A 25,461-nucleotide genomic window follows, 5' to 3' on the forward strand; every position below is an offset into this window, starting at 1 on the left:
ATGGGTTTATTACCACCTAATAGTGATCTTCTCTTTGACTTTAAAATGATTTTTGTTACAACACTGGAGTGATTCCTACAGACTAGCTATTCTATCTTTGTTACAATACCTAAATATCATCATGCTAGGAAATGTTCAGAATATCTATTAATTAGCCTAAGGAGTCATTATTTTAATATTACCCTAAAAATATTTTACAATTTAGATTAAGTCGCAAACCCAAAGATCTTGAGGAAAGATTAGGTTTCACAATAAATGTCATAGAAACTAGGGAGGCACTTTTTGCACTAAATGTTTTATTACAAAAATACTGTCACAAGCGATGTCTTTGCATGCTTCGCGGATTTCGAATAGGAATTCGATAAAATACAGCTTGCAAAATTATTGCAGATAAAAAAAATTGGATATATGATAAAAATATTCGTGTCATGACGAATCAGACTAGCAATCAAACCGTGACCGTAAAATTCGAAATAGCTACACCAACGAAATCTTCATACAAAAAGGAGGTTATAGTTCCTAACATTGTTCAATATTGGACGATACATTGTTAGACGAAATATGCGGACAATACAGTAATTTTGTCAGAAAATACTGAAGGTATACTTCAAATTCTGCTTGATAGTATCCACGAAATAGGAGAGGAAATGTGCATTAAAATAAATTCGAACAGAACCATTTTTAGTATTTAGTCGTAATCCACATAAAGATACAAAGCTTCAATTAAATAAAGTCAAAGTTAAACATTTTTACAAAATTACATATTTAAGAACCATCATAGCGGATCAATTAGATCCAGACATAGAAATAAAACGCAGAAGAGCACTGACCAAAACCTCTTTTCTAAAAATGAAAAAATTTCTTTGCAATAATCGTATCAGTTTAGAACTAAGACAAAGAATGGTTAAGTGCTAAGTTTCGTCTGTACTCTTATATACAACAAAAGTATGAAGACCTGAGAAGTATCAATCGTAAACCAAATTGAAGCAGTATGAAGATACCTTGGACGGAAAGGAAAACGATAAAGTACTAAGCAGATTTAACAATGATACAGAATTACTAAAGACTAGTAAACACTGGAAAATGTCTTCTCTGAGATATATATTACGGGTTACTTTATATAGAATACTGCAACTGATTTTTAAAGGCAAAATAATTAGGAGGGGTGTAGGAAGAGATCAAGTTACTTGAATACCAAATGCAGGACATACAGCTGGACCCTATAGCTGAAGCCTTCTAAAGGTGATCGCCAACGTCAAATAATTCTGATATGGCACGTGGAGAAGAAGAAGAAAGTAAATCTACAATATATACTATTTAATTTAAATAACAGCTGATGGAAAAATGTAGGTACAAAGAAATAAACGTACATATAGTATTCATTGATCTTAAGAAAGCTTATAATAGAGTTTGACGAGAGACGAGAGGTGGTATAGGTTTTTTAAAAATATGTTCTAAGTAGACGTTTAAGAGTAGGGGCAATAGAGTACATCCCTGTCGTATACTCTGCTGTATATTTTGTTCTATTGAGACTACATCTGTTAACTACTGATCTTCTATTTTTATGTAAGCTGTTGGTTATAGTGGAGATTGCTGATAAAATTCTAAGGTCCCTTTCACATATATTATACTTATTAGGATTGACAATAGCTTATCATATTTAATTATATGAAATTTCGTTTAATAGGCTATAATAATCAAAATGAAAAAGAAACTTGAATCAAAATCTTTCATAGTTTAGTAAACAACCTTTTTAGCTGCTAATACTATGGACCACAACGAACATAAAACTAATGCAGAGGTACCATCAAATAAAAGGAAAAAAAGAGATCTATAGAGAATACCATTATCCCCCCCACTCGCAACGAGGTCACTTAAAAATTAAGGAACTCTAACGAGCAGACTAGGTCATATAGCATTATGACAAGCAGTATATATAGCATTTAGTATACAAAAAAATGGATTACTGATGGTAAGGAGGACCTACAGGAGGGAGCAAACTTATATGTAGTCGATTTCAATAATATGCCCAGGCGCCCAATAGTCCTCACGTGCGTTCCTCGAGAAAAAGGATGATGAAACAACTATCGATTTCGACCTAGTGAAACAAAATCAAGACCTTTACACATAAGCTGGTTGTTGAAAAGTCGAAAGATCAGGGAGAATGCAGAAATCCTAGACTATATGATTGATGTGGACTCAAAGAAAGCATTAGGGCAGCTAAATTTAGGGCGTATTACATACTTGAAAAGGTATCCTCCAAACCATCAGATATCGTAGAGATCCAGTTTTCTACTACCATGGATGACGAGATAATGGAAATCAAATATTTGCAAACAAAGAAGAATGGCGAATTATGGTAGAAGAATAGCGGTTGATATTTGAAAGCGATGAAAAATCTCTTTTTCATACAATAAATTATAAGTAGGTATTGTATATATGTATATTAACGGTTTTAATTGTTTAATTATAAAAATTTATATGTATACCCTTATATTATGATAAATTATAACTTAATAATAAAGGCACTACTACTAACAACTTCATCATACTTATTTTAATCAAATTTTAAACTTTACAAATAACAAACTTTCAATGTCAACATAATTAAATCATTTTAATTTAACTGTTTCATTAGTTAGGCATTTTAATAAAATTTCCAACCCTGTAACTAGCAATCCAATTTTCATTATATCATGATTAATTGAACTATCATATAATTATAACATGTTATTAACGAGGTTATCTTTGGACACCAATATGAAAATTAGGCATTTAAAGTAATTACTATAGTCGTAGCAAATTTATTTTAATTCGATACTTCAATATGACCGGTCATCGACAGTATTTGATCAATAAAACCGAAATGGAAATTTAGTTTATGTGTATCGGATTATTTACGAAAGATTACTGATGTTGTTTTTTAAATATTGAAATGTCTTTAATACATCATTAATCTTGTTAATATCCGTATGAGCTATCTTTCTTAAAGACGTATAATGTTAAAAACGTTATATGTTTATAAAAAATTAATGGGAAAATCCCAATATTAGAATTTAAATTTTTAAACATGTAAAACCATATATTGGTTGTAAATTTTAGACGACACTTTTAAAAAGTCGTAAATCAAATGTTTTATACCAAGATACAAATTTGAAGTGTTTTACTTCTGTATAAGTCACATGTTTGTTATTTTTCTTTTAATAATTATTTTATTTGTATTTTGATTTTATTCATTTGGTAACTTTCTCTTTTGTTTTACTATTTTTCGTCTAAAAATAGTTGGCGCTTAACTTTCTTTTTTTTTATTAACATCTAAGATTTTTTACAATCTGTCAATCAGTAATTGTTTGTTTTTACAATGTCAGGGAGACGTAAGGTTCAGTGACCAAGGCATCATAACACAAATATTGGCTTGTTTACCGGTGGGATACGCACATACACAGATACGCGAACACGAATACTAAAAGCGGCACAGATCACACTGGTTTGGCGCTGCTGAAGGCGTAGCTTCCACTACTGTAGGTACTGTCTAGAACGGTTTGGTAGGTCCAAGAGATCATAGCGGTTCAATCTCTTCGCTTGTTGGTTGTGGAGAAGATTGTATACCAAGGTGTTAGAATGCACGCGCAACCTGTTTTGATATTGTTCAGAAATCTTTTGCACTCTTCAGAGACTGTTAGTACCTGCAGATCTCCATGTAAGACGTGATTCTGGATATACCAAGGGACATTAGCGATTGTTCTTAGAGTTTTAGATTGAAATATTTGTATTTTCATAACATTAGATTTGCTAGCTAATCCCCAGAGCTGCGAACCATATCACCAAATGGGTTTTATTATAACTTTGTATATCAGCAGCTTTTTGTCGATATATAGGTGTGAGTTTTTTTCCAGCATCCAGTAAAGTTTTTTGTATAAAATTCCTAGTTGTAGTCTTTTCGTCCATATATGTTTGGTCCATTAATCGTTTGTCCAGATGAATGCCTAGATATTTTACGTTATTCTTTTGGAGCAAAGGATATCAAGAAACCATCGAGGATAACTTGTGAACATATACCTCTTCTTAGAGTGAATGTAATTTGTATATATTTTAAGGGATTTGCTTTAATTCTCTAGAGTTTAAACCATTCATTAGTTTTGTTTAGACGTAGTTACAGTATCTCTGATGCTATTACTGGATTACTACGAGATGTTAGGAAAACAGTATTATCTGCAAACGTGGCACGCCTAAGGATATCGCTTGTTGGTAGGTCAGCCGTATATAACAGGTACAAGATCGGTTCGTGCACATTACCCTGAGGTACACCAGATATGATGGGGTAGAGTTTGGTATAGGCTTTACTATTCCTTACTAGATATCTTCTTTCTGCAGTGTATGATTTAAGCAGTTTAAAGTAAGTGTAAGGTAGGTTTTTCTTTAACTTGTACAGAAGTCCCGCGTGCTACACCCTGTCAAAAGCTTGAGAGGCATCTAAAAAGACTGCAATACAGTATTGCTTGTTTTCGAGACTAGTTTTTATTGTTGTGTATAACCTGTGAACTTGTTTTATTGTAGCGTGTTGGTTACGAAATCCGAATTGATGGTCAGGTGTAAGACCCTTTTTGTCCAATATTGATTTGATTTTTCTCATCAGAAATTTTTCAAAAATCTTAGAAATGACTGGGAGTAAACTTTATATTTACTAAATATTCGCTGATAATCTTTATTATTCAAATTTAATTTTCACTTATGTCTATTCTCGTATTCTCGATTCTATTCTCATATTCAGACCCCATATCTAATCCATTATATTTTATGTCATAGACATTTTTAAAATGTCTATGCGTTACCTCAAGTCAACAGAATATATTTGTTAGTTGGCAACCGCGTTTTGTCATGTCAGTTTTTGCTTAAATAGAAAGGGTCACTTTTTTAAAACATTTTTTTGATCTACTTAAGACGATGTCTTAGTGCAAAAAATTAATATTAAATCTCTTCTCTGTGGTGAGTACAATTTTCACTTCATATTTATAGTTTATTACTTTTTTACATATCTGTCTTTTTCCTCTTTTTAACTTTGTTCTAATCTCCAAACCATGCTTTATTTTCATTTTTTAAATACGCATATACATGTAGGATCTTTATTTAAATCATTTTAACTTATTTCGTAGTCGGTTCGCTAATTCCAGTTCCAACAGTCTAGTGAATTTAGTAATTATTTTTTTGCAAAATATAAGTTAATTATACTTTGACTGACTAGAAGTGGATGGAAATTACTTTACAACCAAGCACATGTACTTATAGCTAATATTAATCGTAAACAAACATTTATTCGCATGCAGTTTATTAACAAAATAAAACAATAAATTAAAAGCTTAATGTTTATATTTTTTTAAATTGTATAATCTTTTATAGATTTGTATATAGAAAGAAAACAATTACTATTTACAAAATGGTTTTTGTATCATTACCATTTGTTTGGTGTAAACATGGTAAAAAAATAATAAATACTTTTTTAAAAAATAATAAATACTTTAAAATTAATTATTGCCAATCAATATTTATTTATTTGGAAACTAGTTTGAAGTAATAAATTCCACAGAAATATTCAGCCAATCAGAACAGTTTAAATCAATGCGACAGATTTCATTGTTGTTGACATTGTCGTATGATAGAACCAAAACAAACTTTGGTTTTTTTTATCTTACAAAATAGGTATAATTCCCTATAGAAAAAAGATTTCTCAAAGATTTCTACTTGTTCGAAACCCAAATTCAAATTCTTACTTAAATCTGTACCTTCTACGATTTATAAAGCAAGAAGACAATGATTGGACCGACACATGGGGAATTTAAAATTGCATTCATCATCATATTGATTTATCTAAGTAAGAACCTTTTCTGAACTGGCGTCTAATACTCAAAGTTGGAGTAAATAAAGATATAGAAAAGACAGTTAAGATTTTATTTCACGTATAATGCCTCTAAAATTCGCTTATACGTATTTTGTCATTACAGGACTCATCACAGCGACTCAGTAAGAGGCCTTTTTAGCACTAGTGCAGATTTATACAAGATTTTTGTAAAAACAAAGAAAACTTAAAATACCATTGAAAATAGATACAAGAAAACAGAAAGTTGCTTTCCCGGAAAATATTGTCCACGTTACCTAGTAAAATAACAACTGTAAGGTAGGATCCATCTAATTTTTTAATTTTAAGTGGAAATTAATTTACAGGTCAAAACAGCCCACTAATAAAATGGCGATCCACATATAGGCCAGTAAATGAACGTGAAATACGGTAATACCCTGTGATTTTCCGTGTCACACCGAATTGCATGAAAATTTGGGTTTAGGTTCTACTTACCCTCCACTTTACTTTTGGACGTGTCTCGTTGGTTGCTTTTTAGTTTTTAGGGGTGAAAACTATCCCTATTAGAAAAAAAATCGTGTAATCAAAAATAAAGCGGGTAATTGATTCAAATCATATTTCATTTAAAAAAATAAATGTTATGAATATGGTATAGATACTCATCACATACTTATAAACTACGAAGCAACCTACGACTCTGAGAATAGAAGAGAAATGTTCAAAGTAGTGATGTAAAAAAGTACCTACTCGTTACAAAGTAACTGGTATTTGTCCAATACCCAAAGTACCGATTCGTCGTTGTTAGAAATACTCGTCACTTTTGGTACAGGATAAAACTTACCAAACTATAACTAAGCGAAATACCCGGATATCGGTAAGACAAAACAAATTTAATTGTTAGAGATGCATTAAAAAATACGGAAGACTGGCAAAAACCAATAAAAAAAATTGTAAATTTCTTTCACAGAAGTTCGGACGCGACTGCTAAACACAGAGCTACTCAAAATCAAATGAAACCCGACGGAACCTAGTTAAAGCTAATTAATGATGTAGCAACAAGGTGAAACTCGACATACTATATGTTTAAGAGACTAGTTACATTATCGGAACCTTTGGCTGCAACAGTTGCTCTTTTGCTTAATCCTATTATTCTTCCAACTGAAGAAGAATTGACGATATTAGAAGAACTTTGCCATATTTTAAAGTTTTTTGAAGCAGTTACTGTTGAAATGAGCGACGAAAAGTAAGTAACCCTCTCCAAAGTTATACTTTCTACTACTTTCGTCTTTAGAGCGAATTAAAGGTATTAAAAGTATTTAGTCAAGCAGGAAGAACTGCAATAAATTTTTTGCTTGCCTCCGTTATTGCCCGTTTTGGAAATCTTGAAAACAATCTTATACTGGGTAAAGCTTCTTTCTTGGATCCGAGATATAAAACAAAGGCATTCAACAACGAAGACAATTTAAAAAGGGTTTAAATCGAATTCAGGATGAACTAGGTTATCTTATAGAATATCAATATACTGAAAATGAAACCGTTAATGAAACAAATGAAAATATAAAGAAGGACCTATTGGACAATTTAGAAAATTACGATATGATTTGGCAGGATTTTGATACATATGTAAAAAACTCTCTGCATGAGACAAGTCCAACAGTAGTCGCCATCGCCGAAATCAAAATGTTTTCTAAAGAGCCAAAAATTGAAAGAGAAAAGGATCCTCTCATTGCTGATTATCTAAATTATCCAAAAAATATTTATGCCCATGTGCTACTTCCGTTCCATGCTAACGCATCTTTTCTAAAGTCGGTCAAATAGAAACCGAACGCAGAAACAAATTAAAATCAAAAAATGTAGAAAAGCTACTATTTTTGCATTGTAATAATGATTCATAAAAATAACTAATTTTTATTTTTTAAATTTTTCGATTATATTTTATTGTGTATTTTGATTTTGTTTTGTCAAAATATTCCAGTTAACCAAGTTTGGACCATTTTTATTAACACTAAGTACCGAAGTCTATTACCATTATCTTTTTAATACTAATCACTAAAGTCATCAATATTGTACTCAAACTGAATACTAAAAGTACCGAAAGTAACCAGTATTGATATTTAAAGTAACGAATTGTGAAAAATATTCAAAAGTAACGAAAATTTACATTACTAGTTCAAAGCAATGAAAGAGCTAGAAATACCAACTCAGTTGGTAAATTTAACAAAATTAACTCTTAAAAAAGTTGAATTTAGATTACGAATTCAGGGGGAACTGTGTGAACTTTTTAAAACATAACGAGCTGAGCCAGGGACACCCTCTCTCCTGTATACTGTTCAATCTGGCTCTCGAAAAAGTAATAGGTATGTCACAAATTACAACCATTGGATTAATATATAATAAATCAGTGCAAATCCTTACCTATGCTAATGATATCAATATTGTTGGGCGAACGGAAAATGCTGTACGAGAGTCGTATGTAGCGGTAAAAGAATCAGCAACAAAAATGGGTTTAATAATGAACAAAACAAAGTCTATGAAAATAAGCACGCAACCACAAATCCTACGATCTCTTGTTATAGAAAACGACGTCATCAAAGTAGTGAACTAATTTGTATACCCTAATCTCCTCCTTAAATCCACAATTATATCGAAAAATACAAAAATAAAACTCTACAAAACAATAATACGCTTAGTCCTAACATGTGGGTCAGAGACCTGGACCTGGAACTTCCAACTTGTATAGAATATACCAGAAACCAGATATCGTAAAACATGTATAGGGCATGCAGATGTAACAAAATGACCCAGCTAGAAAAACGCTCCTTGATAGACCCATTGGTCAGAGAAGAAGAGAAAGACCCAGAATAAGATTCCTTCATACCATCGATTAAGACATGAGAAATATGGAAATATGTGCTGGGTGGAGGAAGGTGAAGGATAGGGACGACTGGAGAAAAATTCTTGAAGAGGCTAGGATTCACCCAGGGTTGTAAAGCCAGAATTAGGAATAATTATTAATTAACATTAAAAAACATAATTAAAGATTTTATCACAGTTTAACTCCTAAATCGCATCCCCTAGATTAGTTATATTTAAAACAATATTATTGAATACCTTGTCTCCACTGAGTTGTATGGAAATTTGGATTTAGGTTATAATAACCCTCTCCTTTAAAATTGGACTCCTGTCGTTGGTTGCTTTTTATTTTTTAGTGGTTTAGTTTTGTAACCTACAATATGTGATGCAAATAAGATGTTATTTTACATATTATAACAGTTTTTAATAACTGTTGTGCTAATGCTTACTAATCTTATTATATCATTGCATTTTGTTAGTTTTTTTGAAGGAATTTATTGTTAAAGCTCAGAAAAGTTTAATTTTAAACTTTTTAAGTTTAAAAAACTTGCCTTGTGTATTAAAATTTTATTAATTTAGCAGTTTATTATTTTAAGCAAAAATATTTTAATAATTAATATTTCATTTTTATAATATTTTGTGTTTAATTACTGCAATTTAATTTAAATTATCCTATTACCATAATAACAAAATAATGCATATTCAAGAGAAATTTGCATGAGTAAATATTAAAATTATTTTTCGCAATAGATTTAGTTCATGAACGTAGACATTTATTTAAATAGGAGACTTTATTTCAAAATATCTAATTTTACCCTGCCTAATAAATATCGAATTTAATTTAAACTCATTATGAATTCTCAAAAACTGTGAGTTCTTTGGCAACCTTCTGACAAAAGCTCATTTTAAGAAAATAACAATTCTTTGATTATGGCGCTACCGTAAAATAATGCGAGTACTTTAGATACACCATTTGACAAAAAATCAATAAACGATAATAAACACTATTTAAAGTGTTCCTAAAATAGTACTGCATTTTTTTTACGTGGGTATGTGAAGGCAAGTAGAAAAGATAACTTCCGGACCGTGCAAGATGGTAGTGTGAGATTTTTAGTCACCAATTCCTTCACTTGTTGATGCTGATGAAGGCATTCTATGTAGTAGTTACTGCATCGCATCTGTCCCAATCTAAACTATTCGCACACTCGCTTCATTCTTTGGCTCTCTCTTTCCAATCTCTCGTTAACTTTCATCACCATAGCTATAATGCTATGCGCGATATTTAATTCTTTCTCGATATCCTAAAAATCCATTTCACTCTAATCATTATTTTACAGTTTGTCGACCTCGCCCAGAAATTTCTGACATTAAAAAGTTTTTAAATATCTTTGCCATCAAGCATGGTGGTCTCTATGTTGGTCCTTTATTCCTTTTTCGTTCCTTTTATGTTACAAGAAGCCTTTAGATCTCTTTTACACAGTTGAAAACTACTCTAACTACAAAAACATTACTACTAAACTACACATTAAACTACACATTAGGTGGTAATCTATCTCTCCTGGCAAATTCTATATCTTCGGTTATGTTACAGCAGCTGATCGTTTGGTAATAGGACCTCTATCTTATCCCACAGGCATCCTTTGTCTATCGAAGGGGATCATCACTCGATCCTTTCATTTCATATATTCATTCACGCTCTTACATAGATTTGTGCGTGTACCTTTATACTTGTATATTACATTTTTTAGTATTATTCTGGCTTATGTATACTTTCTTTAACTTTGCTTCATTTTCCACACATTGTCTTTTAAACACGTCATTAAATTCAGCAACAATCATCTTATTATATAATTTTAATATTTTAACTTCTCTCTTCTCTATTTCTTTACCCTTAGCTGTCACCTCCAACAGTATGACCCGGTAGTCACTGGAGTCCCCTCGTTTTAACTAACCATCGTTTCACCCTTCTTGTCAATTGATATTAGACCATTGTCACATTTATGAAGGAGGCTTAGCCACCTCGTATAAACGTATTTATATTACACATATTCAAAATATCCCAATCAATCTGTGCAACATACTCACTCAGGCATCTGCCTTGTCTATCCTTTGTTTCAGAGCCTCAAGAAATCTGCATTAAAATCTCCTGCAAACATGACATTCCTACCACTTGATCTGTCAACGCAAAACTAGGTTTCCTTTCACATCTTAGGAGTAGTTTCAGACTGGGGGCCAGTCTTATTGTCACATCATCCATGCTAACAAATTGATATTTGGTAATATGTAGCATCGATATGCAGCATAATGCTTACATCCTATCAACACAAGACGTAGAGCCCTTTCACGCCTTAGGTCTGGTTTCAGACTAAGAGACTAGTCTTATTGCCACATCACTTTTCCTATATACCCATTATTTGCTCTTAAGTACACATCTTAAATTCAGTTGACTCAAACTCAGATCAACAATTTAATTTTAGATAATTGTGCACACCATATTTATCGCTGCTCACATCTAATAACATTCACTTTGCTCGTCATTGTTATTAGCTACTTCATCGCCATTCGTTTCAAACTAAACTTTTGATACTTAACTTATTCTGTACTTCTGACATCGAGACGTAATTTAGCTCTTTTTTTCAATTGTCTGTACCTAATATATAAATCGTAAATTGTATTCCCGGATGGCCCGTCTCCAATTGTCGAATATTTTGGTGTTATTTAACATGCTTCAAATGTCCTAAACATTGTTTTACTTGTCGCTCAAGACTTAAGATTAATTTTTGGTCTCCATTGCAATAATATGTTTCATTGTCTTATAAAATTTCTGATAAAATTTAGAAAATTAGAGCTACTGAAAATTTAGAAAATCAAAGCTACTGCAAATTTAAGTGGCTTACTTTATTGTCTGACATACAAGTTTGGAAAAGAATGTGATTCAACTTACTTACAGTGATCTTATCTTCATGCGTACCGTGATCTAATGATTTAATTAAATACCATTCCTATCCAAAAAAGTGCAATTTTTTATCAAAAAAACTTATTTTTAGAGACCTTTGATAAACTTTCGTGCAAAGTAAAAATGCTTAAAGGTCAATTTCCTTAATTTGAAGGAAGCAGGCGACGATAAAGGGCTGTTTATGTTTACCCTTCAGGAATAATCAAAGTTTCATGAGTACACATTCGGCGCTATAGGTTATCGTGTTATTTTTCGACCTATATTCATAAATTAACGCGAACACGCAACAGGAATAGAGAAGTATCGGTTGGAATTTATTTTTGGGGTAAATTAATTTGGCCGTGAGAGGGTTTTTATGTTGCTAAAGTGCCGTGATTACTTCCACCGTTTGATAATTATTAATGGCAAATGCATGATGGTAATTAAAACATTTAAAAGCTAAAATAATTAATAAGTGTTTAAGTATATGTTTAGTAAAAAATAGTATACCATGTTGTAAAATAGATTCTTCAAACCTACTTATGGTTATTAAGGTCGGAACAGCTAAAAACCTCACCAGATAATGGCGACAGGTTAGGATCTGCTTCATTCCTAAAAGTGGCCAACAACCTGCAGAGGAATCAAAGTCATATAGGTTTATTAGCCTAACCTCCTTTCTTCTAAAAACTATAAAATAATAAATACGTTTCTGGGTGACATTGACTTTCCTCATTCAGCCTTTTCTTCTTCTTAAAGTGCCCTCTCCTCAATGGAGGTTGGCTACTACAATTTTAAAATCTTCCCTATCTTCAGCTGTTCTTATTAGCTGTTCAAAATTTAGCCCTGTCCATTGTCGGATGTTTCTGAGCCACGATAGTCTTTTCCTTCCTAGGCCTCTCTTTTCCTCGATTTTTCCTTTCACTATAAGTTGGGCATATTGGTACTTATTATTTCTCAGTATGTGGCCTAGGTATGATGTGAGCCACTTTTAATATATTCTTTAATTAGACAAGTACACAATGTTATCACTACACGATATAGACGGATAATTAATATATGAAAAAACTCAAACGTCACTCGCTTCTCGTCTAGTGTTCTATCTTTGAACAGACAAACAATACTGGACTACGGATAAGTTATTGTCAATTAAAAAGAAAAAACAGGATAAACAAAAAAAAACAAATTTGAACTTACTCGCGATCGAGTAAGGTTCCATATCCGTGTATGAGTTTTATAGAACAATGGATCTGTCTGCCAAAAACTCTATAATTATACTAGGTATTGTTAGAGAGCCTCTAACATACACTTAAAACTAAATGACGAATATATGTGGCATCTGAATAATTTTTTAAAGTCGAAGTTTAAATACCGATGAAATTTAGATCAATTAAAGATATAATTAAGATCACCCACCTTTCCACAATGTTTGGAACTATCGTAGTCATTCTTTTAATTTATTAATGTTTGAGAATATGTATTTATTTATATGTATTAGCTAATTTAATATTGAGTTTCTTTGAGATTTAATAAATTATATAAAAAGAATAAGTTTATTAGAGTTTATAAAGTAATGCAAAATAACCTTATGTATTATTTTTTTTTCATTTTACTGTTATACATTTATATAGAAGCACGCTATAAATATATATTTTTAATTTTGTACACACAAGTCATTAAAATATCCAAGGGCATTCTCAATAAGCAAAATTGGTATTATTGTATGCCTAAGAAGGTACTACGATGCAGTTGCTAGTTTCAACTTGTGATAGCAACACGACTTTACCGCCCGCAACGAGCTTTTTGGCGATGTATGGAAGAATTCAGCACTTATTTTGGCAAATTACTAAGAAAATTGTGCAGTGATGAATTTAGCATCACAAGATATACCAATCGAGTTATTAAAACACAGCCCACCAGTATTGCGGGAATTACTGGCGTATTCACCTTATTCTATAAAGGACATGACTTACCACCGGAGTGGACAAAAGCACATATTGACAACATCTACAAAAAAGGAGATAAAAACAACTGTTCAAACTAAGTGTAACAAATTCACTCTCAAGACTCTATGGAAAAATATTAAATAATATAATTGAAAAAGAGATGACAGGTGTAGAAGAACAAAGTGGGTTTTGTGCAGGCAGATCCTGTATAGACAGCATATTTTCTCTAAAGCAGTTTATTGAAAAAAGATTAGCCCACAACATTTTAACTCAGTCTTTATAGATGTGAAAAAGGCATACGATAGTGTACCACTTTCAATGCTCTGGGTAGTAATGGAAAAATAAAAAATAAAAAAAAAGTAAAAGCAGTACAACAGCTTTACAAAAATATGACGGTAGACATTAAATCTCGGCGCTCTTAGTCTGGACAAGAAAATGCTGCAATATGGGCATTCCAATCGAAGACGAGAGATTGTACACGATACACTTTGCTAGCGACCAAGCTATTCTAGCTGAAGACGAGAGCGATATAGACTATATGCTTAGAAAACTGGAAGAGGAGTACACAAAGTGGGGCCTTACAATTAATATACAAAAAGCCGAGTATTTTAGTTACAGGATAAAAATAAGAAAGCCTACAAATTGAAATAAGAACTATAAAATTATCTGAAACCTTTAAATACTTGTGATAACATCAAAAGCAGAAAGTGGCGAAGAAATACATTCTAGGATTGGTCAAGCAAGATTAACCATTAGACAACTACACGGACTAAAAAAGACAAAACTGGCATGGTCAACTGCAGAGAATGCCTGAAAATAGATGGCCAAAAAAGATAGAAAAATGGACTCTGCCCACTAGAAGAAAACGAGGTGGACCAAGACGGTCATGGAGAGAAGATGTCGAAGATACAATGACCGCCAGAGATTTAAAAACTGAAGATTGCGTCGACCGAAAACGCGGAAAATTAGGATGCAAGAAACGGCGCCAGCTGTAGAAGACTCACCTATTATATAGTCACTCAACTCTATGTGAATTACATAATTTCTACAGAACTTCAATTAAAAGGTAAGCAATTTGTTCGAGCCGAATGAGCTTAATTATATTAATGTTATATAAGCTTATTTTGAATGAATTAAAAATCAGTAAGCCTCAATAAACGGCAGCCATATTGTCAATCATTCTATATTAGCAGGCAGTTTTTTGTATTTTTGAAAAAAACTTGACGATACCGAAACGATAATTTTCTAGAACTTAAATTCTCGCGTACCATTTTGAAGCGAGAAATTAAACTGTCACGCGACGATGTACGTTTATCAGTTTTCGTGGTTGATATCTGCTATTAACTGCGAACTAGATTCTCGTGTTTATTTTGATTTTTGATAAATATATTGCTATTATGTGATTATTTATAACAAAGCAACAATAATTTCAGATGTTTGTTTGTGATAATTTAATAATTATTGCTAATTATTATTTGTGATTCCACTTGGGTTTTTGATAACTTAATTTTTATTGGCTATTTATAATACAACACTTGGGTTAAACCTTAAATTTACCCAGGGATATTCACTATCCTGTATACAGATGACTCCTATTGTAATTTTTCTGACCGAATTTTGCTTCATCATATTCCACGATGGAACCAGAGCATCCCAATTTTAAAATAACTGTACCAATTTACCATTGTAGCAAAAGAAAACCCCAACAAATTCTGCACTTGGGTTGTTCTAAGTTACTTCAGGTGCAACAAAGTGGCCAATAATATGAAGATTTTGTCGAACGGCAGTCTCGCATGTTCCAAAAATATCCCTTTTATAGCCGATACACAAAATCTACACTTTTTTGCAACTTTTCTGCTTTTGACAATCCGTTTATTCCATCTAAAGTCCATTGGATATCAGTTTTCAAAGAATTGTCACGCCGATACTTTATTACTTTTTTCATTAGTCTATGATTAAGATAAAACTTCGTCAGCTCTTCTTTATTGTGTGCTATGTAATCACCATATAAAAGGCTGACATTGCACGTAACACACGCCATTTTTTGTTCAGTTACATCGTACTTAAATTGAGACAAAACTGGAAAAAAATTATTTATGATGAATTACTTTTGTTGTGGACATCACCCTTAAGTTTACCGATGGTAGACCCTATTGCAAAGTTTAGATGTAAGTAGGAATGATACTATAGCATACCAACTTTGTTTATTGACGTAAAAATCTAGAAACACTGAAAACGTTTATTAATTTTAACTTCAAGATCAATCAATTGCTTGCCTCTAAATAAAAATATCCTCGTTTTCTTATTTAATTTGTTTGATTATTTTTAGATTGCTTACGAGATGTCCCTAATGTTCTATGAAATGTAACCTAAGAACTAAAGGATTTATTTCAAGAATCTATGGACAAAGTGTTTATAATAAAGGTGTATACAGATGAATACGTACAACATGGTGTAGTAGAGTTTTGCCCCCTAAGTATTAAAACGGAAAATATTCTTAAATTATAATAGAAGAATTCACGAAAAACATGTTTAACATTTAATCTATTGACCCGAGTTTAATCCCCGAGTTGAAAGTACTTATTGGTGGCCTAGACAGTTTTTTTTGGTTCATAAACAATAACATCTAAGCTGACATTGAAAACACACAAGTAATTATATTATTATAGGTATAAATACGGTACATATATTTTAAACCCCAAGTATTAAAACGGAAAATATTCTTAAATTATAATAGAAGAATTCACGAGAAACATGTTTAACATTTAATCTATTGACCCGAGTTTAATCCCCGAGTTGAAAGTACGTATTGGTGGCCTAGACAGTGTCTTTGGTTCATAAACAATAACATCTAAGCTGACATTGAAAACACACAAGTAATTATATTATTATAGGTATAAATACGGTACATATAGGATCGTAGGGGATATTATTATATTGTTGGGTTACCAATGAGTTAAATAGTGAGAGGTAATTAAACTATTATATTAGTTAGACAAATAAACAGAAAGAAGAAAGAAAAATAAAAACAAACTTAAAATTTTAACCTAAAATCAAGATTACGTTGCCTATTTCTATATAACTGTATTTCTGTATATTTTACAGTACCCCATTATGATGCCGACTGTGGATGTTTAAAAACGAGTGTCGTAACTAGTCATGATCCGATAACCGTTTATGTGTAATACGAGTATATTAAATTTAATAAAACATAATTATTTTAACTTACCCAAAGTCATGTTCAGTCTCAGTTTCTGAATGATATCCCGTATCACTATGGCAAGGACTATGAGGAATCTGCATCAAATCCAAAAGGACTCCACAACCCCTCGAAAATGACATTAATACTGTAGCTACCGGTACATCCTCCCCTACTGGCTGCAGTCTAAAATAAATATAAATAGTTGTTTATCGAGTAACTAGTAAATAAATATTACAAGATAACTTCAACAACAAAAACAAAATACAAATATATAAAATAGAAAAATTCCATGAAATTACTTAAAATATATTTCACATAATCGTAATTTATTCTCTGTAGTATTAAATGATTACAGTTTAAATTAAATAGCAGTATTATGTTGTCTAATATTTTTCGTATGTTCGTGATTTGCCCCAAATAAAAATGGGAAATAAGGAGAAATCTTTAAAACATGTTATTACAACGACCTAAATATCAAATGATGTACCGAACATTAAAACTCAAGACGTCAGGGATACTGTAAAAGGAGCAATTAAAAACGTTGTATATGATATGAAAGTAAAAGTGCAACATGTTAAAATTCCATTGTTTAACACAAGTTTGTGGCCACTTTTAAAACATTGTTGATTTCCATACAAGCTTGAACATCGTAGTAGAGCCCTAGAGCGAAAGGCCAACTATTGTGTCTAAACAGTTATACTTTTTGAGGCTCTATATAAAAAATTACATAAGTCCAAGCCCACTTCAGTTCGTATTTTTAGATGAAACTTGGATATTTTTGAAAGTGTCGTATAAACGTACATTGCAGGATGAAGAGCATCGGAAAAGGACAGCAAAATACTAGTAAACGCTTCTTTGTTTTACATCCTAGAACTAGTAATGGGTTTGTTAAAGATGCTGGACTGTGATTTTACGACAAATCGGAGTGCGGATAAAAAGTTTTTAACAAATAAATGGTTCTATGAAAAGATAATACCAATGCTAGACGAACCATCTCTAATTATTATGGAATTTTACTGTGAGACAAGATCAGTAACGAAGAAATTAGAAATGGTACCAAAATTACAGATATGATAAAAGTGACAACAATGAAATAGCGTTGGTTTGGACACTTGGCAAGTCAAACTGAAAATAGATTCGCACGTAGTGTAGCAAAGTTGAGATTGAGAAAAATAAAAAGAGATAAGTGAATAACTCAGAAGAATAAGTGAATAAAATTCGAACTACAGTAGGAAAACAATGATATATAATGTGAATTCAAGCAATTTAAAATTATTTAATTATATATTGACATACAATTAGATTTATTTACTGTTTAAATGTTTTACCTTATAATTTCTATTCTTATAAAAACCGCCCATTGCGAAGAAATTCGAATGCTTTTAGCATTTTTTATTTCATTGAAACTATAAATAATGTAAAATGGGGTGAAATTGATTCAAAGGGGCAACATTGATGATTGCGAATGATTCTGAATATTTTAATTTTCCCTAAAATCTAAGAAGCTTAACAAACAGTTGACAACGTTGCTTTAGTTATTACATTATTGTTACGTATTATTACGTTGATTTAGTTATGACATTAGCGAGAAACCTGTGATGGTTTAGTTGAGGTAAGTATATTTTTTTATGAAAAAAAGCTTGTTTTAATTATGGCTATATTTTTGATAAGTTTCTTTAGCTTCGTAACTTTCCGGTGCCTGAGAAAAACTACAAAAAAATGTGTGATTTTAACTAATTATCTTAATACATGTTCTTTGTCAACACATGTAAACACGCTATTTTTCGGGGAAAATCATAATTCATAAATTTATTATAATTTGATCAGGTGTGTGGGACGAAATTGATCTCCACTGGGGGCGAATTTGATAACATTTTTTCTCAAGAAATCTTAAATTAGTGCTTTCTTTTTAGAAAAAAATTGTTCAAAATTATATAAGAAAACTTGGTGCTATGGAAAAAGGACTATGACGAAGTAGGTGTGGAAAATGCCCTCCAGAAAGTTCTTGAGGAAGGATGGTCTTTACGTAGCACTGCTGAAGAATATAAAATTCCTTATGGAACCCTTAATAACCGCTATAATGGCCGACGTGGAAGAAAACATGGTGGGCAGACTGTATTTTCCGCGAATGAAGAAAAAACCATTATACAGCGTGCTGCAATATGCGGCGAGTGGAGATTTCCTCTTGACTTGCGAGATATAAAATATTTAACCAAAAGTGTTTTGGATGCCCAGGGTCAACAAGTGCCTCTTTTTAAGAACATTTACCTGGAACTGACTGGATATATTCATGACTGGGGCGGCATAAAGCAGAAATTCCCCAAAAAGTGGCGTTCAATATTAAAAGATCTAGAGCGAATATTTCAAAAGAAATTTAAGTTGCCTACTTCGAGAATCTGCGTAGAGAATTAAAAAATAATCCACCTAATAACATATTCAATTACGACGAGACCAATCAACAAGATAACCCCAGAAATAAATTAATGATCTTTCAACGCGGCACCAAATATCCCGAACGGGTTTTTAATTTTATTAAAGCAGCAACGACTATAATTATGTGTGCTTCGGCTTCAGGATTGCTGTTACCACCATATATAATTTATAATGCAGAAAAAATGTGGTTACAATGGACTGAAAGTGGTCCAAAAGGATCACCTTACTGTACTGACAGATGCTGCTCTGTAGGTTCTCGATATAATCGCACCCATCATGAATACGGATGAAGTAAAGAAAGCCTTCAAACTGATCGAACATAATAAATTTTTGGTTGAAGTGAGTGATATTATTATTGTCGTTTTGCCCTATCCTGAATTCCTTAATTTAACAGAAACAGCTTGTATATATTGTTACGATAATTATCCTGGCCTAAAATAACCGTAAATATTATGACTAATGTGTTCTGTTTTTAGATTTTACGAGAGTATTCTATTAGCCGGCAGAAATTTACCTGAATGAACCTTCCAGAAACGGTCGAGCCGATGTAAAAAATACCCGTTTGCCTTACCGTTATAATTCCACCGCTAATCGAGAAGGCTGTTCGATGATTCTAGCGTAAAGGCAATGGCATATATAAAGGACATTTTATTTGGAAGGAACAGTTAGTTAATTCGGACGACGCGCTCGCGATAAAATGTTACGTTCGCTTTTTAATAAATTATGTATGTTTAGTGAAAATAAATAAATATCAGTCATTGTGCTTTTTAATGAATTAAGATAAGAACAAGACATTATAAATTAAAAACTTAACAATTAATAAATTCACAACAAATGGTGTCAGAGTGAGATCGAACATAAATTAGACTTATAATAATAATACAAGTGAATATAAAATAAATTGTGAAAATGGCTACGATTTATGAGCTGACAGTGACTAATTTAAGAAGACATCTTGAAGACAGAGAATTATCTTCCACCGGAAAAAAGGCTGAGTTAGTCCAACGACTAAAGAACGCTTTGCTAGAAGAAAGACTAGATCCAGAGACTTATATATTTGAAGACAAACATGATGCTGTCATCTCGTCGATTTCGAAATTGGAGAACAAAGTTTCTGACGATATTTCGAAAGTTTCTTCTGATGTAGCCAAAGTATCCGGCGACATCGCTTCTTTAGAAAGCAAAGTTTCTAACGAGATTTCTTCTCTGGAAAGCAAAGTCTCTGCTAACATCTCTTCGGAAATCTCTAAAGTCACTTCTGAGATGTCTGCCCTGGACGATAGAATATCTTCGTTAAAAAACCAAGTTGCTGCCGATATGTTGGCCTTCGAAGAAAAGATATGGAAAGAGATGGAAAAGAAAATGGAGGAAACCGGGACAGCAGAGAGAGGAAACAATCCAATTACAGTGGAGATAAAAGAAGACGAGACGAAATGTAAGTTGGAGACACGGCCGAAATTTGAAGGAAGTGGAGGTTCTATTCATGTTAAAGTCCCAACTTTCGACGGAAAATCATCATGGAACAACTACATGAAACAGTTCGAATCAGCCGCAAGAGCAAATGGATGGTCTGAAAAAGAAAAGGCGGTAAACCTGACTATCGCTCTTCGAGGAGATGCCTTAGATGTGCTTCAGACCATAGCAGTAGAGGAGACCGATGATTTCGAACAACTGAAGAAGAGGTTAAATATGCGATATGGCCACGAACATTTGGAGCATGTATATCAGTCGCAGCTTAAAAATCGTAGACAGAAGAAAGATGAGGCTCTTCAAGAATATGAGGTAGATATTGCCAGATTAGTACGATATGCTTATCCAACAGCTCCCGAAGACATGATGGAAAAATTGGCCGTTCAAACGTTTATTGATGGTCTTCGTGATCATGAAATGCAGAGAACACTACGATTAGCTCGTCACAAGACGCTGGTTGATGTCTTATCCGCCGCCCTAGAATACGAGTCAGCTACGCAGGCCTCTGGTGGGTACAGTAAAGTTAGGACTGTAAAAGAGGAAGGAGATGAAGATAAACTTGACCAGCTCGTTAATATGATGAAAAGCATGACATATAAGAAAACGAAGACCATCAGATGCTGGAATTGTGGCGAAATAGGACACGTGCGAAGCTCCTGTAAGCACCCTAGGTACGACGCAAATCAAGAAACTCACCATCAGGAAAACTAGAACGGGTCAGCCTTAGGGGGGCAGCTTCGACCCAGAACTTTTCCAAAGACCCTCTCATACTAATAGCTTCTTTGAAATGTCGTGAAGATAGTGTATATGTAGATGGAGACATAAATGGTAAAAAGCATACGTTGTTGGTGGATACCGGAGCGACCAGAACCATTATACGCCCGACAGTTATAAACAGCCGAAAGAAACTGTTACCAACGAGGTTGCGACTTCGGACCGCTACAGGTGAAAATGCTAACATTCATGGAGAAATCCAGGTACAATTGGGAATTGGAGCAGAAAAGTTCGTCCATACTGTTATAGTTGCTGACATCGAAGAGGATGTTATATTAGGAATGGACGTAATGAATATGCATGGATTCCAATTGGATTTTAAGAATAAGGTAATCAAAGTTGGCAACGAGGAGGTATTTCTCCATCCACATAATGACAACACTGTGCAAGCAGCCATTACAGAAGATACAGTCGTGCCTGCGAGAAGCGAAACGATCATAGTAGCGCGACTACAGGGAATTGTAGACGAAGGGACACCTGTTATGATGGAGCCTTGGAACCACGACGATGAGGTTGGCCGTGGAATCATAATTGGAAAGGAATTGGTGACTTCGGCTAAAGAAATTCCTGTGAGACTTATCAATGTCAACGACTACCCAGTGACCATCAAGAAAGAGACAAAGGTAGGAACTTGTGTACCTGTGACATCCATAATCCGTCAGGCGACAACATCTGATAATTCCAACGACAAATTCGACCAAATGGTTGCAGTTGCAGGACAGTCTCTAAATCAGATGGAGAAAAGGAAATTAAGGGAATTTCTTCGGCAGTATCGTGATATTTTCGTACCGAAAGGAGGAAAGACGGGAAGAACTACCGTTGTTAAGCATAAAATTGATACTGGTAATGCTAAGCCAATTCGTCAAACAGCTCGACGATTACCACAGGCGAAGAGAGAGGAAGCTGAAACGATTGTTCAGGAAATGAAGAAAGACGGGGTGATAGAACCTTCTACGAGCCCATGGGTCTCTCCGGTGGTCCTGGTTAAGAAGAAAGACGGAACGACGAGGTTCTGTGTGGATTACCGTTTGCTGAACAACGTTACCAAGAAAGATAGTTATCCTCTGCCTCGGATCGATGACACATTGGACACATTGGCTGGAAGTAAATTGTTTTCTACTTTGGATTTGAAGTCTGGATACTGGCAGGTAGAAATGGACCCAGTAGATAAAGAAAAGACAGCCTTCACCACAGGATCTGGATTGTGGCAATTCAACGTTATGCCATTTGGACTCTGTAATGCTCCTGCGACATTTGAGAGGCTTATGGAAAATGTGTTGAGAGGGTTATCTTGGAAAACATGCCTGGTTTATTTGGATGACATAATCGTCTTGGGGGAGACATTCGAAGAACATCTGAAGAATTTAGAAAACGTTTTTAATCGACTTAAAGCTGCCCAATTGATGTTAAACCCCAAGAAGTGCCAGCTATTTCAAGGTAAAGTCAATTATCTGGGTCATATAGTTAGTAAAGAAGGAGTGGCCGTGGATAAGGGAAAAATCGATTCCATTAAGGAATGGCCAAAACCAACTGACAAACATCAAGTGAGAAGTTTTCTTGGACTATGTACTTACTACCGGAGGTTCATTAAGAAGTTTGCAGATATCGCTAAGCCATTAACGCGACTTACAGAGGAAGCAAGAGAATACCGCTGGGATATAGACTGCCAAAATGCCTTTGAGACCTTGAAAAAGCATTTAATAACAGCACCAATTTTAGGGTATCCACTGCCAGAAGGAGAGTTCATCTTAGATACAGATGCAAGTAATGTGGGAATTGGAGGAGTGCTGTCTCAGATTCAAGGAGGACAGGAACGAGTCCTCGGATATTTTAGTAAAGTTCTTTCAAAACCTGAGCGGAATTATTGCGTCACGAGAAGAGAACTTCTGGCAGTAGTGAAATCAGTAGAGCACTTCTATCAATACCTCTATGGAAGAAAGTTTCTAATCCGAACCGACCATGCCGCCCTTAAGTGGTTGATGCAGTTTAAGAATCCAGAGGGTCAGATAGCCAGGTGGATCGAACGACTCCAAGAATACGATTTTAAGATTGAGCACCGGGCCGGAGTTAGCCACAGAAACGCTGATTCTCTTTCCAGAAGGCCATGCTCAGCAGAGTGTTCCCACTGCAACAAAATGGAATCCAAGGAAGCAGCAGTGCTAAGAACGACGATTGTCAACGACGACTGGACGCCTACTAAGATAAGGGAAGAACAAGAGAGAGATCCAGTTATACAGAAAATCCGAAAATGGAAAGAGGGAAACCGTCGACCACCTTGGCAGGAAATATCAAACCTATGCTCAGTAGTTAAGACGTATTGGGCCCAGTGGGACTCATTTATCATCGAAGATGGCTTGCTCAAACGAGTCCTGGAAAATGATGACGGTTCAGAGAAAAGAAGACAGTTGGTGATCCCAAAGAGCAGAATAGCCGAAGTACTTCGTCAGTTACACGACAGTCCATCGGGAGGGCATTTTGGTGTAAGGAAAACCCTTCAGCGAATTCGGGAACGGTTTTATTGGATGAACAGTTCCGACGACGTAAAAGACTGGTGTAAGAAATGTACTATTTGTGCTACGAGTAATGGGCCTCACCGGAAAAGGAGAGCTCCTATGAGACAATATAATGTTGGAAGCCCGTTTGAAAGAATAGCTTTGGACATTGCAGGGCCATTTCCAGAAAGTGAAAATGGGGGCAAGTACATGTTGGTAGTAATGGATTACTTCACTAAGTGGGTCGAGATTTATGCACTTCCAGACCAGAAGGCCGCCACCGTTGCAGATAAGTTGATCCAAGAATATATCAGCCGATTTGGAGTGCCTTTGGAGATCCATAGTGACCAAGGCAGGAACTTTGAAAGTGATCTATTCCAAGGAATATGTGATAGACTAGGCATGAAGAAAACAAGAACTACCGCGTATCATCCGCAATCGGATGGTATGGTAGAACGAATGAATAGGACAGTTGGCAAGTATTTGACAAAGATGGTGTCCGATCATCAGCGAGACTGGGACCAATACCTTCCGTTCTTCACAATGGCCTACAGATCTGCTGTTAACGAATCAACGGGCCAGACACCAGCCAGAGTCCTATTCGGACGCGAAATGCGACTACCTTGTGATCTAGAATTTGGGTGTCGACCTGGAGAAGATGTAGCAGGTGAAGATTATGTGATCGAATTACGAAGAAGAATGGACGATGTACATGAGTTGGTCCGTTCCCACCTTCAGATCGCTAGCGACCGAATGAAGAAACGGTACGATACACAAGCCGAAAAGGGTTGCTTTAAGAAGAACGACAAAGTATGGCTGTATAATCCCAAGAAGCGAAAAGGTTGTTCTCCCAAATTGCAGCAGTTTTGGGAAGGTCCATACCTCATCATGGAGAAGATCAACGATGTCATCTACCGAATAAGCAAGATTCCGAGGGGAAAGCCGATGATAGTACACCATAACCGGCTGGCGTCTTTCGAAGGTGACCACGACGTAGATGAAGAAGTGGAAGTAAACCAAGTCCAAGACGTGTCTGACCTCACGTTTGAGGAATTCATGGGTGCCTATGGAGGTACCGGTAAAGCAAGACATGGTGTTACCACTGAAGAAAAGCAAGATCTACTCGCGCTCCCCGATGACTACTCGCTGGCCCTTACCATCCCGGCCAGTATCAAAGACGCACCAGGGTTGGCATCCGTCTTTCGAAGGAAGTTTGGTCGAGTTGCAGAACTTCAATGCCAGGTGCCAGCTCCCGGTAAAACCTTGAAACTCCAAGATGCATCACGTTACCTTTTCTACCTGGTAACAAAAGACACTGCCCGTGACCAACCTACCTACCGAGATGTGTGGGAAGCCTTACTTCAATTGAGAGAGCACGTACTAGAGTCCGACGTGCAAAAGTTAGCCATGCCAAAGTTGGAGTGCCGCCAATTAGATTGGAGGGTTATCCGAAATATGGTGGAGGAGATCTTTAAAGACACCGAAGTCCAGGTGTTAGTCTGTTG

At 34.4% G+C, this 25,461-nt stretch overlaps 1 protein-coding gene across 1 annotated transcript in view; it reads right to left on the reverse strand.

Moving 5' to 3' along the window:
- Positions 1-25,461, reverse strand: part of LOC140434643 (uncharacterized) — a 335,946-nt gene that overhangs the window by 204,680 nt on the left and 105,805 nt on the right. The window contains exon 4 of the mRNA XM_072523057.1: positions 16,815-16,970. Coding sequence (XP_072379158.1) covers positions 16,815-16,970 — 156 coding nt within the window. The remainder of the gene's footprint in view (positions 1-16,814; positions 16,971-25,461) is intronic.

The sequence above is a fragment of the Diabrotica undecimpunctata genome, chromosome 2, assembly GCF_040954645.1.
Source record: "Diabrotica undecimpunctata isolate CICGRU chromosome 2, icDiaUnde3, whole genome shotgun sequence".
Classification (NCBI taxonomy): domain Eukaryota; kingdom Metazoa; phylum Arthropoda; class Insecta; order Coleoptera; family Chrysomelidae; genus Diabrotica; species Diabrotica undecimpunctata.